Source organism: Salmo salar, chromosome ssa04, assembly GCF_905237065.1.
Source record: "Salmo salar chromosome ssa04, Ssal_v3.1, whole genome shotgun sequence".
NCBI classification, from domain to species: Eukaryota; Metazoa; Chordata; class Actinopteri; order Salmoniformes; family Salmonidae; genus Salmo; species Salmo salar.
This window is the reverse complement of record NC_059445.1, coordinates 7,464,486-7,482,694: the sequence shown is the minus strand read 5'-3', so window position 1 is coordinate 7,482,694 and position 18,209 is coordinate 7,464,486. Positions and strand designations below refer to the sequence as shown.

Below are 18,209 nucleotides of genomic sequence, written 5' to 3'. Positions count from 1 at the left end.
GGAGAGCAGAGAGGACTGTCTGGAGAGAGGAGCAGACCTGGTGATCATAAACAGTGATATGGAACAGGTGAGTGAGTGAGAATTTTAACAAAAGCACAAATTAATAAATAAAGTAACAATGTCCTTGAACATGGTCTACCAGATTCCTGATCAAGTGTGATTGTACCTTTAAAGTGTGACCTGCAGTTGGACACAGACAGAGGGCAGAACAGAACGCTGCACAGACAGAGCCGCACACTGCACACAGGCAGAACCACACGCACGCACAAACGCACGCACATCTGTGAAGTTGCCCTTTCAAACCTCTGCTAAAGATGCAGACAGATTTCTTACAAACTTCTGAATATTTCCTCAAACTGATGTCACACAGACAGTATAGAGGAACAAATTCCCCTATTTCGCCATCGATTGCTAGTCATGGAGTGCAAGCCATAATGTCACTTCCTTATGAACAATGCCACAAACAGGCCTTGCGAAATACGACGTCCTGCTTGAAAGTGATTGGGTACTTAAAACATTCTATCAACTGCAGTCGACCACAGACAGTCATCAGAGAGGTACCAGTGGAGACGCATATCAAAGCAAATACTCAACTACTAGTCATCATACAGTAGATATTACCATTAGGAGTCAGTTAGAAAGGTAATCATGAGTAAGTTAATAGTATAAGTAAATGCTAAAATAATGTATATTACAATAAGACGTCAAACAGACTGAATTAGTTGATTCATTGATTGATTGGGGTAATCATTGATATTCGGTACAGTTAGTTAAGATGGCCGACTACGTCAACAAACAGGTGATTGAATTAAATGAAGTTACTGAAGAAAACCGGAACAGAGCAACGAGGAGCATGAAGAGTGAGACCCAACTCTCAGGTAAGGACAAATAATTCTGTGTATCTTATTCTCTCTCACACACACTGTAACACACACCTAACAATGCAGGCATGAACCGAATGCACAAAACACACACTAATACCACATAATAGAAAAACACTTGTACATTTTTATTGTTCTGTCTTCTGGGTGGTTCAGTTGGTACGGAGCTTCGGGTTCAAAACATGCTGGGGTGACGTTCACTAAAATGTATCAATTCAATGTATTTTTTCACTTCAATTTTAAAAACGATTAGTAACTTTTTAAATCTACGATTATTTGAAAATAACCTCTTTAAACAACAGCACAGTGGACACCCCGCCGGGGTTGTAAAAATGTAACCACTCTCAAATTCATAGACAGAGCTACAGTATGTTTTCAAGGACTGATCATCCACGAGATCAAAATGATAGTTTCAACCATCTGAGGCTACACAGTGTTTGTTTACAATTCCATGGTAGAACAAACTTATATTTTGGGTCCTGATGGGGTTAGAAAGTTAAACTAAGTTCATAGAGCATTTACGTTTTAAGTTCCATTCTTCAGAATCAATGGGGAAATATTTAAATTTAAATTTAAATGTAAAAAAATAATGTGATATTGCAGATTGCCCATTTAAATCATGCTACAGCAATCGCAGATTGCCCCTTTAAATCATGCTAAAGTTACATGTAATTTCTTCATACAGTAGCTTCCTGTTTTCAGAACTGAGATGACAGCACTCTTGAGCAAACTCTTCCTGCAAACCCTAAATCGGGGGAAAGCCAATGGCGCAATGGAAATGTTTGTTTCTCAAAGTTCTAATCATAATCGTTAGTGATGTAGGAGGATATGTGTTGTGTTTTAATCATAGTCATTAGTGATGTGGGACGATGGTGTGCATGTTCCTCTGCAGATGAAAGAACAAGACTCTACAGGCTGGCTGCTGTGTGTTTTGGAGTGCTGTGTGTTCTACAAGTCATTCTCAACGTCTCCCTGAGACTGGCTTTCTGTGAGTCAGGTTGTATCCCAAATGACACCCTACTAGTGGACTAGTCAATAGCAATGCATTAAATAGGGATTTGGGATGCTATTCCACGTGCATTCGGAAAGTATTCAGACCCCTTGACTTTTTCCACATTTTGTTACGTTACAGACTCTCTCTAAAGATGTATTTTTTCCTCATCAATCCACAAACAATAGCCAATAACGACAAAGAAAAAACATGTATTTAGAATGTTTTGCAATTTACTAACAATGAAAAACTGAAGCACCTTTGGCAGCTATTACAGTCTCAAGTCATCTTTGGTATGGCATTCAGGCCAAAAAGTTCATTCTTGGTTTTATCAGAGAAGAGAATCTTGTTTCTCATGGTCTGAGAGTCCTTCAGTTGTCTTATGGCAAGCTCCAAAAGGGCTGTTAAGTGCCTTTTACTGAGGAGTGGCTTCAGTCTGGCCACTCTACCATAAAGGCCTGATTGGTGAAGTGGTGCAGAGATGAATGTCTTTCTGGAAGCTTCTCCGATTTCCACAGAGGAACTATGGAGCTCTGTCAGAGTGAACATTGGGTTCTTGGTCACCTCCCTGACCAAGGCCCTTCTCCCCCGTTTGCTCAGCTCTAGGAAGAGTCTTGGTGGTTCTAAACTTCTTCCATTTAAGAATGATGGAGGCCACTGTGTTCTTAGGGACCTTCAGTGCTGCAGAAATGTTTTGATACCCTTCCCCAGATCTGTGCCTCGACACAATGCTGTCTCGTAGTTCTAATTATTCCTTCGACCTCATGGCTTGGTTTTTGCTCTGTCATGCACTGTCAACTGTGGGACCTTATATAGACAGGTGTGCGCCTTTACAAATCATGTCCAATCAATTGAATTTACCACAAGTGGACTCCAATCCTGTTGTAGAAACATCTCAAGGATGAACAATGGAAACAGCATGCACCTGAGCTCAATTTCGAGTCTCATAGCAAAGGGTCTGAATACTTATGTAAATATGGTATTTCTGTTTTTATTTTCAATAAAATCAAATCAAATAAAACAAAATTGTGTTAGTCACATGCGCCAAATACAAGTGTAGACCTTACAGTGAAATGCTTACTTAGCTTCTTACATCTAGACGTTCCGCTAGCATTCCCACCCAAAATTTCTGGTGAATTTACTAAATTACTCATCATAAACGTTGACAAAATACAGAACAATTATTTTAAGAATTATAGATACAGAACTCCTTTATGCAATCGCTATGTCAGATTTTAAAATAGCTTTTCGGCGAAAGCACATTTTGCAATATTCTGAGTACATAGCTCAGCCATCACAGGCTAGCTATTCAGACACCCGCCAACTTCGGGGTCACCTAAACTCAGAATTACTATTAGAGGAATTGTATTACCTTTGCTGTTCTTCGTCAGAATGCACTCCCAGGACTGCTACTTCCACAACAAATGTTGTTTTTGTTCCAAATAATCCATAGTTATGTGCAAATATCACAGTTTTGTTTGTGCGTTCAGGGCACTATCCAAAGGGTAACGCGCATCGCCAAGGGTAACACATATCGAAAAAAATAAATTCAAAATGTTCCATTACCGTACTTTGAAGCATGTCAAACGGTGTTTAAAATCTATTTTTATGCTATTTTTCTCGTAAAATAGCGATAATATTCCAACCGGACAATGTTGTATTCATTCAAAGAGGAAAAGAAAAAAATTGCGAGGTCTCGTGAATGCGCATCTCCAGTCTCTGAGTCACCAGGCAGACCACTCAGAAACTGACCTGCTATACTTTGCCCAGAGACAGGAGACGTGTCAATCCGGTTTCCGAAGGCTTTAGAGAGCCAATGGAAGCCTTAGAAAGTGTCACGTAACAGCTCAGATACTGTAATTTTGATAGAGATGCAACAGAAGGACTACAATTTCACAGACAGGCCACTTCCTGCCTGGAATCTTCTCAGGTTTTTGCCTGCCATATGAGTTCTGTTATACTCACAGACACCATTCAAACAGTTTTAGAAACTTTAGAGTGTTTCTATCCAATTCTACTAATTGTATGCATATTCTAGTTTCTGGGCAAGAGAACCAGATTAAATCGGGTACGTTTTTTTTAAGCCGGCCGTGAAAATACTGCCCCCTATTCACATCAGGTTAAGAGCCCCTAACCAACAGGGCAGTTTCAAAAAATACAGAAAAGAATAAGAGATAAAAGTAACAAGTAAATAAAGAGCAGCTGTAAAAAATAACAATATATACAGGTGTGTGCCGGTACAGAGTCAATTCGCAGGGGGACCGGTTAGTTGAGGTAGTATGTATACGTAGGTAGAGTTAATTAAAGTGACTATGCATAGATGACAACAGAGAGTGGCAGTGGTGTGGAAAGGGGAGGAGGGCAATGCAAATAGTCTAGGTAGTCATTTGACTAGATGTTTAGGAGTCTTATGGCTTGGGGTAGAAGCTGTTTAGAAGCCTCTTGGACCTAGACTTGGCGCTCCGGTACCGCTTGCAGTGTGGTAGCAGAGAGAACAGTCTATGACTAGGGTGGCTGGAGTCTTTGACAATTTTTAGGGCCTTCCTCTGACACCGCCTGGTATAGAGGCCCTGGATGGCAGGAAGCTTGGCCCCAGTGATGTACTAGTCTGGTCGCACGACCCTCTGTAGTGACTTGCGGTCGGAGGCTGAGCAGTTGCCACACCCGGCACTGATACAGCCAGTAAGGATGCTCTTGATAGTGCAGCTAGACCCTGTGTTGAGGATCAGCGTGGCAGATGTGTAGTTGCCTACCCTCACCACCTGGGGGTGGCCCGTCAGGAAGTCCAGGATCCAGTTGCAGAGAGAGGTGTTTAGTCCCAGGGTCCTTCGCTTATTGATGAGCTTTAAGGGCACTATGGTGTTGAACGCTGAGCTGTAGTCAATGAATAGAATTCTCACATAGGTGTTCCTTTTGTCTAGGTGGGAAAGGGCCGTGTGGAGTGCAGAAGAGACAGCATCATCTGTGGATCTGTTGGGGCGGTATGCAAATTGGAGTGGGTCTAGGGTTTCTGGTTGATGGTGTTGATGTGAGCCATGACCAGCCTTTCAAAGCACTTCATGGCTACAGCCGTGAGTGCTACGGGTTGGTAGTCATTTCGGTAGGTTACCTTAGTGTTCTTGGGCACAGGCACTATGGTGGTCTGCTTAAAACCTGTTGGGGCTCGGGGGCAGTATTGAGACATTTTGAAAAAAATATGTGCCCATTTTTAACTGCCTCCTACACCAACTCAGAAGCTAGGATATGCATATTATTAACACATTCGGATAGAAAACACTCTGAATTTTCTAAAACAGTTTGAATGGTGTCTGTAAGTATAACAAAACTCATATTGCAGGCAAAAACCTGTGAAAAATAGATCCCCAAAAAAATGTGAATTTTGTGACTGTACTATTTAGTGTCATTGTTTTATAGATACCATAGTGAGAAAGGATTCATTTCGCAACACCTACGGCTTCCACTAGATGTCAACGATCTTTATAAAGTTGTTTGAAGCGTCTATGATAAACAGAGAGCAAATTAGAATCCAAGGAAGTTGACATGTCATCACTTCATTTTTTTGCGCCTGCGCATAAATCGGAGAAACGTGAGTTTGTCATCATTGTTTATCTAGACATAGGATAGGTTGTGTGAAAATATTACTGATGTTTAACGTTAAAAATGGACCAAAAGATTAATGCTAAACAACATTTGACATGTTTGAACGGACGTAAATAGATTATTTACTAGGTTTTTTTAGCTTTTCGGCGTGATTTTACACTCCCCCCACCACGTTTTGTGGGAGCATAATGAACGCTAAGTACTTGGTGTTATTTGGACATAAATTATGAACTTTGTCAAAAGAAACCACATTTGTTCCGGACCTGGGATGCCTGCCTTCTGATGGAGATAATCAAAGGTAAGGGGATATTTACAATGTTATTATCGATATTAGATGATGCTAACTGTATAGCATAGCCTGTTGTTCTTAGCATAGCACCCCGTTTATTGCAAAATGTGATTTCCCAGTAAAGTTATTTTGAGATCTGGCCATTCGGTAGCAATTACGAGATGATAATATATTATTCTTTGAATGACAATATTATAATTTACCAATGTTTTCGAATAGTAATTTTGTTATGTTCACCGGAAGCATTTCAGAGAAGAAAAAAATCTGAATTTCACGCTACTGTAAAATGCTGTTTTTGGATATAAATATGAACTTGATGGAACAAAAAATGCATGTATTGTATAACATAATGTCCTAGGAGTGTCATCTGATGGAGATTGACAAAAGTTAGTGCATAATTCTAGCTGGTTTCTGCTTTTGGTGACGCCTGACCTTGAATTGAAAATGGATGTTTGTACTTTTGTGGCTATGTACTGTCCTAACATAATCTAACTTTATGCTTTTGCCGTAAAGCCTCTTTGAAAATCGAACAATGTGGTTAGATTAAGGAGATGTTTATCATTTAAATTGTGTAAAATAGTTGATTGTTTGAGAAATTGAAATTATTAGATTTTTGATGTTTTTGAATTTCCAGCCTTGTTAGCAATCCCGACTCGGGGTTCATTGCTAACCTGTAGCCCCAACAGGTTTTAAAACATGTTGGTATTACAGACTCGGACAGGGAAAGGTTGAAATGTCAGTGAAGACACTTGCTACACGTCCTGGTAATCCGTCTGGCCCTGCGGTCTTGTGAATGTTGACCTGTCTAAAGGTCTTTCTCACATTGGCTACGGAGAGCATGATCACACAGTCTTCCGGTACAGCTAGTGCTCTCATGCATGTTTCAGGGTATAGCGGGATTTCTCATAAACTTCCGGGTTAGAGTCCCGCTCCTTGAAAGCGGCAGCTCTAGCCTTTAGCTCAGTGTGGATGCTGCCTGTAATCCATGGCTTCTGGTTGGGGTATGTACGTACGGTCACTGTGGGGTCGACATCATCGATGCACTTATTGATGAAGCCAATGACAGATGAGGTGTACTCCTCAATGCCATTGGAGGAATCCCGGAAGGTATTCCAGTCTGTGCTAGCAAAAGTCCTGTGGCTTAGCATTTGCTTCCTCTGACCACTTTTTTATTGATCTAGTCACTGGTGCTTCCTGCTTTAATTTTTGCTTGTAAGCAGGAAACAGCAGGATGGAATTATGGTCAGATTTGCCAAACGGAGGGTGAGGGAGATTTTTGTATGCATCTCTGTGTGGCGTATAGGTGGTCCAAAGTTATTTTCCCTCTGGTTACACATTTAACATGCTGATAGATATTTGGTAAAACTGATATAAGTTTCCCTGCATTAAAGTTCCCGGCTACTAGGAGCGCATTCTCTGGATGAGTGTTTTCTTGTTTGCTTATGGCAGAATACAGCTCATTCAATGCTATCTTTGCGCCAGCCTCTGACTGTGGTCGTATGTAAACAGCTACAAAGAATATAGATGAAAACTCTCTCTGTAGGTAGTGTGGCCTGCAGCTTATCGTGAGAAACTCTACCTCAGGCGAGCAATAGCTCGAGATATCCTTAGATATAGTGCACCAGCTGTTGTTTACAAAAATACATAGACCGCCGCCCCTTGTCTTACCAGATGCCGCAGTTCTATCCTGCTGGTACATCGTATAGCCAGACAGCTGTATGTTGATTTCTGTCTTCGTTCAGCCACGACTCTGTGAAGCATAAGATGTTATATATTTGATGTAAATGTATAAGATGTTATACATTTACAAAAAATTACAAAACCTGTTTTTGTTTGTCATTATGAGAATTGTGTGTAGATTGATGAAGAAAAAAATTATTTTAATCCATATCCAGAATAAGGTTGTAACGTAACAAAATGTGGAAAAAGGAAAGGGGTCTGAATACTTTCCGAATGTACTGCAATGCATTACTTTTGACCAGGGCCCATAGGACAGATATGTATTTCATTATCACACTATAGTTATGTTCTCACAAAGCAAGGATCACAATTCAGACTTACAGACGTTACAAAACTTGTGGGACCAGTAGTTTGTCAATATTGTTGACACACAAAACAAAATGTTGATTTCATTATTACTGAAACAGGATCCAAGTGGTATATATAAAGATCCAGTCAATTTGGAAAATTGGAGGGCTCTTACACTTCAGTGTTGAGATGCAAAAATTCTAGCTAAATGCTTGGCGCATAGAAATTAAAAGGTTTTGACAGATACTATTCATCCTAATCAGAGAGGTTTTTTACATGGACGATACATTGGAGATCATATAAGACCAGTACTGGAAACAATAGAATACTATGAAATGTTAGAAAAACCAGGCCTGCTTTTCATAGCTGATTTTGAAAAGGCTTTTGATAAAGTATGACTGGAGTTTATATATAAATGCATGGAATATTTCGATTTTGGAGAATCTCTTATAAAATGGGTTAAAGTTATGTATAGTAACCCTCGGTGTAAAATAGTAAATAATGGCTACATCTCAGAAAGTTTTAAATTGTCAAGAGGAGTAAAACAGGGTTGTCCACTATCGAGCATATCTATTTATTATTGCCATCGAAATGTTAGCTGTTAAAATTAGATTCAACAATAATATTAAGGGATCAGAAATCCGTGGCTTAAAAACAAAGGTGTCATTGTACGCTGATGATTCATGTTTTCTTTTAAAACCACAATTAGAATCTCTCCACAGCCTCTTACAGGATCTAGATACTTTTTCTAACCTCTCTGTATTAAAACCAAATGATGATAAGTGTTGATGATAATGATGATATTATGTATTGGATCACAAAAAAATGCAACTTTTACATTACCGTGTAGTTTACCAATAAAATGGTCCGACGGGGATGTGGACATACTCGGTATACATATCCCGAAAGAAAGAAATGATCTCACTCCAATCAATAGAAAATGAATAGAAAGTTAGCAAAAATAGATAAGATCTTGTTACCATGGAAAGGAAAATACCTGTCTATTTGTGGAAAAATCATCCTGATTCACTCTTTAGTCATATCACAGTTGAACTATTTGCTTATTGTTTTGCCTACACCTAGTGACCTGCTTTTTAAATTATATGAACAAAAAATATTCCATTTTATTTGGAATGGCAAGCCAGACACAATATACCAAATTTATATTTATATAACGAACATCAATTTGGAGGGCAGAAATTATTAAATACAAAAGTTATACTTAAATCTGAAATGGTTCTCCAGCAAATTACTGTAGTAACAATGTCTCACACCATGTTCAAGAATGGCCTTTTCCCTTTATTCAGATTGCAACTGCTCACTTCCGGTTATATTAAAGCGTAATCATCTCCAAAATATCGTTATTTTTGAATCAAGCCTTAGAAATTTGGTTGCAGTTTCAGTTTAATCCATCTGAAAAGAAAGAACAAATAAATCAACAAATATTGTGGTTAAACTCAAGTATACTAACTGAAAAAAAAATGTATTTTTCGAAGAAATGTTTAAAAAAGGTATAATTTTAGTGAATGACATCATAAATAGGACTGGTGGAGTTATGTCACACATGCAGATAACACAGACATATGGAAATGTCTGCTCTAACCAAATTTACATACCAACTGATTGCAGCATTGCCACAAAAATGGAAGAGGCAAGTTGAAGGGTGAAAAAGTAAAGAACTTGTTTGTCAGCCCTGCATTAAAAAACAAAAATGGTTAATGAAATTTGTGAGAAATAAAAATAAAAGCACCAAAAAATTGACAGCTGCGCCATATAAATTACAAAATAGTGGGGAAGAGACTTTCAATGTACCGATTCCATGGCACATGGTTTATGAATTGACACGCAAAACAACGGCGGATTCAAAACTCACATTTTTCAATTTGCAACCAATTGCAACCAATAGAATGTTATTTCTATGGGGGATACAATCTTCCCAGCTCTGCAGATTTTGCTGCGAGGAGGCAGAGTCATTAGATCATTTATTTTGGTACTGTCCATATGTTCTGTAGCTCATTCTTGGTCACACTTCCAGGAATGGCAACATTTACCTAGAACTAACGCTGCAGATAGCAGTACTGGGTGATTTAAAAAGTCAGTCAATCGATCAAAAATATAATTATTATTTTAGAAAAAATGTATCTTTAATTTACATTCTCTAGGAACTATGAGAATAGAAAGGTTCAGTACTTTTGTGAAGCATCACAGCACAGTTGAAAAATATATTGCAAATAGAAATCCCTAATGCATGGTGTTAAGAGATTGATGGGAGAAGTTGAACGGAGCTGAAGGGTGGGACCAATAACAACAAGATAACAAACGTAAAACATACAGGGTCTGTAAAATGTATACAGGTCCAGAAATGTTGTGAAATAGCAGAGTTACAAATAGAAATCAAACTGGATGGACATCAGAAATAGAGGAAGGCCAGGACTGAAAACAAACAAAATATAACTTTTGTCAAATAGCTTGTGTCTGTAAAATATGTATAAACTGAAGGTAGAAGCTTAAGTGTTAATGTGTATTAGTTTACTCCAATTGGAGGAGGGGTGGTAGGGTCTGTGGGGAATAATAAAGGTGTATTATAAAATGTGTATATGTATGTATATGTGTATATGTGTATGTATAAATAAAAAATATAAATAAAAAATAATAATGTTGACATTGTCCACAGAGAATGTAGTAACTACTGTAACTGGTGCCCTTGGCCATGTGTAAGTTACTGAACATGGTGTACATTGTAAACACCACAACCAGGACTGTGTCCCAAATGGCACCCTATCCTCTTTAAAGGGCACTACTTTTGACCAGGGTACATAGGGCTTTGGTCCATGGTACTGCACTATAGAAGGAATAGGGTGTCATTTGGGATGCATGACATGCAGGAACTTCTTTGTTTTTCAGCCCGCTCTAACGAAGAGAGAAACCAGTTACAGACCTGTTACAACACCACTGGCCTTGCGCAAGACAGAGACCAGCCAGATACCAGTAGTGGTATCATTGACCTGTGTACAGACAGGGACCAGCTGCAGAAGGAGAGAGACCAGTGTCGGAAGAACATGAACCAGCTAGAGAGGGAGAGAAACCAGTTACTGAGGGGCAGAGACCAGTCAGATACCAGTAGTGGTATCACTGACCTGTGTACAGACAGAGACCAGTTGCAGGAGGAGATAGACCAGCATAGAAAGAACATGAACCAGCTAGAGAGGGAGAGAGGCCAGTTACTGAGGGACAGAGACCAGTCAGAGAATACAGAGGACAAAAACCAGTTACAGGAGCGTTACAATGCCCTGACTAAAGACAGGGACTTGTTGAGAAACAGGGTCAGTGTTCTGACCAATGAGAAGGTGGCGCTGGAGAAGAAGATCTCTGAGCGTGGTAAGTAGTCAAGTCAGTCACTAGGGCTGCATCCCTCTTCTCTATCTTTCATTCTGTGCACTGTGTGCAGTACACACCAATCATGGATTCACCAATAGTTAAATGACAATGTAAAAAAATATTCAATACAATAAACAATGTGTTATATATTTCACATATTATGTACATTTCTTCATCAGGGATAAACATTTGTCGGAAAATCGGGAAACCTTGTCCAGAGGGTTGGAGGCTCTTGGGATCCAGCTGTTACTTCCTGTCGACTCAGATGAAAACCTGGGAGGAGAGCAGACTGGACTGTCTGAACAGAGGAGCATATTTGGTGATCATAAACAGCTTGGAGGAACAGGTGAGTGAGTGAGTGAGTGAGTGAGTGAGTGAGTGAGTGAGTGAGTGAGTGAGTGAGTGAGTGAGTGAGTGAGTGAGTGAGTGAGTGAGTGAGTGAGTGAGTGAGTGAGTGAGTGAGTGAGTGAGTGAGTGAGTGAATCAAACATCTCTTGGTCAGTAATGTATCTTCCAGTATTTAACACATGTAGTCTATAGTAGTTGACAATATCAGTATCTTTCTCACCAACAGCAGTTAATCTTTGGCGTCAATAAGAGAGCCTGGATTGGTCTGACTGACTCTGTTACTGAGGGGACCTGGAAATGGGTGGACGGCACCCCACTGACCACCCCAAGGTAAGAGACTACTGCTCTATAATAACACTGACCACCACAAGGTAACAGACTACTGCTCTATAGTAACACTGACCATCCCAAGGTAAGAGACTACTGCTCTATAATAACACTGACCACCCCAAGGTAAGAGACTACTGCTCTATAGTAACACTGACCACCACAAGGTAACAGACTACTGCTCTATAATAACACTGACCACCCCAAGGTAACAGACTACTGCTCTATAGTAACACTGACCATCCCAAGGTAAGAGACTACTGCTCTATAATAACACTGACCACCCCAAGGTAAGAGACTACTGCTCTATAGTAACACTGACCACCACAAGGTAACAGACTACTGCTCTATAATAACACTGACCACCCCAAGGTAACAGACTACTGATCTATAATAACACTGACCACCTCAAGGTAAGAGACTACTGCTCTATAATAACACTGACCACCCCAAGGTAAGAGACTACAGCTCTATAATAACACTGACCACCCCAAGGTAAGAGACTACAGCTCTAAAAACACTGACCACCACAAGGTAAGAGACTACTACTCTATAATAACACTGACCACCCCAAGGTAAGAGACTACTGCTCTATAATAGCACTGACCACCCCAAGGTAAGAGACTACTGCTCTAAAAACACTGACCACCCCAAAGTAAGAGACTACTGCTGTATAATAACACTGACCACCCCAAGGTAAGAGACTACTGCTCTATAATAGCACTGACCACCCCAAGGTAAGAGACTACTGCTCTAAAAACACTGACCACCCCAAGGTAAGAGACTACTGCTCTATAGTAACACTGACCACCACAAGGTAACAGACTACTGCTCTATAATAACACTGACCACCCCAAGGTAACAGACTACTGATCTATAATAACACTGACCACCTCAAGGTAAGAGACTACTGCTCTATAATAACACTGACCACCCCAAGGTAAGAGACTACAGCTCTATAATAACACTGACCACCCCAAGGTAAGAGACTACAGCTCTAAAAACACTGACCACCACAAGGTAAGAGACTACTACTCTATAATAACACTGACCACCCCAAGGTAAGAGACTACTGCTCTATAATAGCACTGACCACCCCAAGGTAAGAGACTACTGCTCTAAAAACACTGACCACCCCAAAGTAAGAGACTACTGCTGTATAATAACACTGACCACCCCAAGGTAAGAGACTACTGCTCTATAATAGCACTGACCACCCCAAGGTAAGAGACTACTGCTCTAAAAACACTGACCACCCCAAGGTAAGAGACTACTGCTCTAAAAAAGGAGTAGGACTGATTCTCTGTGTTGCTCATAATCCAATGAGTACAAGGTGAGATATGATCCTCCAGGTGTATGGAGACTTTTACCAAATGACATATTGCTTCAAATCATATTTCCACTCATAGATGTCATTCTACAAGCACTAAAGATATATCATAGAAACCAAGTACTATTTGCATATGAACATTATATAAAAAAGAATACAAATAAAGTTGTGTTTGTAGGTCCAAGCTTGATGAGGTATCCTCAAGATTGACTGTTTACTTTGACATTTTTTTTGTTGATTTTTGCGCTGACTGTATGCAATGGCTCTCTTGCACTGGTTCTTTGCACACTCACTAGATTCTACCCACACACTCACTAGACTCTACCCACACTCACTAAACTCTACCCACACACTCACTAGACTCTACCCACACACTCACTAGACTCTACCCACACACTCACTAGACTCTACCCACACACTCACTAGACTCTACCCACACACTCACTAGACTCTACTCACACACTCACTAGACTCTACCAACACACTCACTAGACTCTACCCACCACTCACTAGACTCTACCCACACACTCACACACTCAGACATACTACACTGATACTCCAACACACACACTACACACACACACTCAAAACACACACAACCACACACACACACACACACACACACACACACACACACACACACACACACACACACACACACACACACACACACACACACACACACACACACACACACACACACACACTTTTCACATGCAGTGCTGCTACTCTGTTTATTATCTATCCTGATTGCCTAGTCCCTTTTACCCCTACCTACATGTACATATTACCTAAATTATCTCAACTACCTCGTACCCTTGCACAATGACTCGGTACCGGTATTCCTTGTTGTTGTTATTTTATTGTGTTAATATTTTCCTTTTTCTATTTAGCTAATTTTTTATTTTTATCTGACATTTTAACTCTGCATTGTTGGGAAAGGACCCGTAAGTAAGCATTTCACGGTAAAGTCTACACCTGTTGTATTCAGAGCATGTGACAAATCTTTAGCATTTTATTTTCTCTGTCTTGTTTACCCTGTAGTTACTGGTACTCACCGCAGCCTGATAATGGTGGTGACAACCCAGCAAATGGGGAGGAGGACTGTGTTGAGCTGAACACAGAAACATGGCATCCTGTAAAAGCATGGAATGACCAATCATGTGAAGACAATCGTTACTGGATTTGTGAAAAAAGTGTTTAACAACACCATGACAACAGAGGAGGCAGGTGGGAGGGCATGCGGGCTCATTGTAATTGCTGGAATGCAATTTATGGACCGGTATCAAACGCATCAAACATATATAAAACACATGTTTGACTCCGTTCCATGAATTCCATTCCAGCCATTACAATGAGCCTGTCCTCCTATAGCTCCTCCCACCAGCCTCCTCACATGACACCATACTGTAACACAGATACAGATACCTGCTCGGCCGAAATGAAGCAGCTTGCACTCTTGGCCTCGCACGCTAGCAGTGAAAATTTTGCAGAAACATAACACTGTGTTTCATATCTTACTGCTTTCTTCAGTGCGCTGTGCTCTCCTGACACCAAATAATCAATCATTTTTAATATTAATTCAATGGATTGGCGATTGCATTGTCTGTGGATCTATTGGTGCGGAAAGCAAATTGAAGTGGGTCTAGGGTGTCAGGTAAAGTAGAGGTGATATGATCCTTGACTAGTCTCTCAAAGCACTTCATGATTGCAGAAGTGAGTGCTACAGGCGATAGTCATTTAGTTCAGTTACCTTTGTTTTCTTGGGTACAGGAACAATGGTGGCCATCTTGAAGCATGTAGGGACAGCAGACTGGGTTAGGGAGAGATTGAATATGTCCATAAAATTTGAGATAATTTCTGTTCCTTAAAGATAATAGCAGTTCACTCAATCTTAAACCCGATGAACATTCAACTGTCAAATGGGACTTAGATGAAGATCACATCAAATGTCATGACCAATTTATGCAGAAGTCCAGGTAATTCCAAAGGGTTCACATACTTTTTCTTGCCACTGTATCACTAACCACAATACCTTTGTTCTCTCTCTGTTCTCCTGTACGCTCCTCTGTCTGTCCTGTGGACCTCTGTCTCTCTATGTAGATGCAGAATAATATCAGTGCATTTGCAATTGTATTGTAAACACACAAAATCTATGCACTTACTCCTGCAATTAGAACGACTGTCTCTGTGTTTGCTGAGCTGCATCTCTCACCCTCTTTCTCAAGAAGAAATTCTGTATGTCCATCTTGTTTTTTCAACAGATAATTGAGCTGACATTACCAAAAGTAGCTAGTGTCATGTTAGTCATTGATGCCCCTCAAGTTAGCTAGCTAGCTAGGTTTATTAGCAATTTTTTGTATATTTGGACAGTAATTGATTAGACAGTAATTGGTTAGTGATACTATTTGGGTGGTGAACAGAGCTCCAGCAGTTGGATTTAGTGTCCAGTGTCCAAAAAGCTAATCTAGGTTGTCCCTAACGTTAGTTAGCTAGTTTAACGTAATCTGTCAGTGCAGCTTTTGAGTCAACATGTTGAATTGTAGCTAAATTACTCGAATCTGGTTTACTGTGAGGTCAATAACTCTGAATAGCCTCATCATGGGCTAACAAAAGTAGCTAGCTATAGTAGTAGCAAGCTAAGAAAGTTTACCTCCGGTTCTCCTTCTCATCTTTGTACGCTCTCCCTCAGAGAATGAACAGATGCCCGACAACATATTAATTATTTGGACGAATCAAAATGACTTTGAAAACAACTTTGACTCCACAGTATACAGAAATGCTGGTTTTAGGTACCACTAAAAAGGCAGGCCAGGGCTCATGATTGGAGTATTTATTGCAGTGTGTAATGCAGTGTAACCTAGTTTGCTGTACACCCTCCCAGCAGGGCGAAAGACTCGGGCTGAGGCAAAATCCTTCATGGCTAATGCCAAAGAAAGCCCAGTTCTAGTGGCATCAATTTTCTCTATAGTTTAAGAGTGTGTAGACATACTGTAATCTGTAAAATGCTTGTATTCAATGTTTTTAATATAAACATGTTATGTGATTTGCCATAGGCTTGTGATTTTTCCATGATCAATTATTACATAAACTGCTTTAATAATAAGAAGAATTAAGGCACAGATGAATAAATAAAGGAAACGTCCTTTAACAAGGTCTACCAGCTTCCTGATTGAATGTGATTGGATTGTTAAAACAGTGTGACCTGGACACACACAGAGGGCAGAGAGGTACTGAGATGGCACACACACACACACACACACACACACACACACACACACACACACACACACACACACTGTGTTCTGTGAAGTTTACCTTTTAAACCTCTGATTAAGATGCAGACAGATTTTCTACATACACTTTGAAATAACTCCTCACACTGACGTCACACACAGACAGTATTTAAAAAGGCCATTAGTGGCATAGAGAGAGAGAGTCATAATGTGAACTCCATTTGAAGGCCAGTCAAAGTGATAGGATGAAAGACTGCACTCGTCACTACTTGTTGTCAAGCAGCTATCATGTTATATCACTCTGTTTAGAATATCCTGTTAGGTCTACCAACTTCCTGCTTGAAGGTGATTGGATTCTTAAAACATTCTATCAACTGTAGTGGACCTCAGACAGACAACAGAGAGGAACCTGGTGGAGATGCACATCAGAGTAACTACTCAACTACTAGTCACTGAAGTTCAAATCAAATGTATTTATATAGCCCTTCTTTCATCAGCTGATATCTCAAAGTGCTGTACAGAAACCCAGCCTAAGACCCCAAACAGCAAGCAATGCAGGTGTAGAAGCACAGTGGCTAGGAAAAACTCCCTAGAAAGGCCAACACCCAGGAAGAAACCTAGAGAGGAACCAGGCTATGAGGGGTGGCCAGTCCTCTTCTGGCTGTGCCGGGTGGAGATTATAACAGAACATGGTCAAGATGTTCAAATGTTCATAAATGACCAGCATGGTCAAATAATAATAATCACAGTTGTTGAGGGTGCAACAAGTCAGCACCTCAAGAGTAAATGTCAGTTGGCTTTTCATAGCCGATCATTGAGAGTATCTATACCGCTCCTGCTGTCTCTAGAGAGTTGAAAACAGCAGGTCTGGGACAGGTAGCACGTCCGGTGAACAGGTCAGGGTTCCATAGCCGCAGGCAGAACAGTTGAAACTGGAGCAGCAGCATGGCCAGGTGGACTGGGGACAGCAAGGAGTCATCATGTCAGGTAGTCCTGAGGCATGGTCCTAGGGCTCAGGTCCTCCGAGAGAGAGAAAGAAAGAAAAGAGAGAAAGAGAGAATTAGAGAGAGCATACTTAAATTCACACAGGACACCGGATAAGACAGGAGAAATACTCCAGATATAACAGACTGACCCTAGCCCCCCGACACATAAACTACTGCAGCAGCAGAGACACTGTTAGAACAAGTTAGAATCATACAGTAGATATTACCATTAGGAGCCAGTTAGAAAGGTAATCATACAGTAGATATTACCATTAGGAGTCAGTTAGAAAGGTAATCATACAGTAGATATTACCATTAGGAGTCAGTTAGAAAGGTAATCATACAGTAGATATTCCCATTAGGAGTCAGTTAGAAAGGTAATCATACAGTAAGTTAATACTGTAAGTAAAAGTAAGTTTTATATATATATATATATATATCATATATATTACAAAAAGAGGTCAGACAGACCTAATTGATTGATTGGGGTAATCATTGATATTCGGTACTGTTAGTTAAGATGGCCGACTACATCAACAAACAGGTGATTGAATTAAAGAAAGTTACTGAAGAAAACTGGAACAGAGCAACAAGTGTGAAGACTAAGACCCATCTCTCATGTACAAAGAATTATCTATTTTTCACTCTCACACAGACACGGATGCAGGCAGGTATGCAGGCATGAACCTGCATACCTGTGTGTGGTGGTGGTACCTTACTGGTCATCAGGCTACAGAGGATGGTGGGACTATCTGTGTTCATATCCACAGTACTGGATGTGTGAAAAAGGCCTCTTGTAGGTACTGCTGTTTAAG

At 40.2% G+C, this 18,209-nt stretch overlaps 1 protein-coding gene across 2 annotated transcripts; it reads left to right on the top strand.

The window, feature by feature from the left end:
* Positions 1-534: 534 nt before the first annotated feature.
* Positions 535-16,330, top strand: LOC106602166 (CD209 antigen). Of its 2 annotated transcripts, XM_045716397.1 has the most exons (6): positions 535-878; positions 1,774-1,869; positions 10,694-11,167; positions 11,347-11,513; positions 11,742-11,845; positions 14,217-16,330. In XM_045716397.1, the coding sequence occupies exons 1-6, from the start codon at positions 776-778 to the stop codon at positions 14,374-14,376; spliced, it is 1,104 nt and encodes a 367-aa protein (XP_045572353.1). In that variant the 5' UTR covers positions 535-775; the 3' UTR covers positions 14,377-16,330. The 2 variants fall into 2 exon arrangements, with proteins under 2 accessions (XP_045572353.1, XP_045572354.1); XM_045716398.1 differs by lacking the exon at positions 1,774-1,869.
* Positions 16,331-18,209: the final 1,879 nt, after the last annotated feature.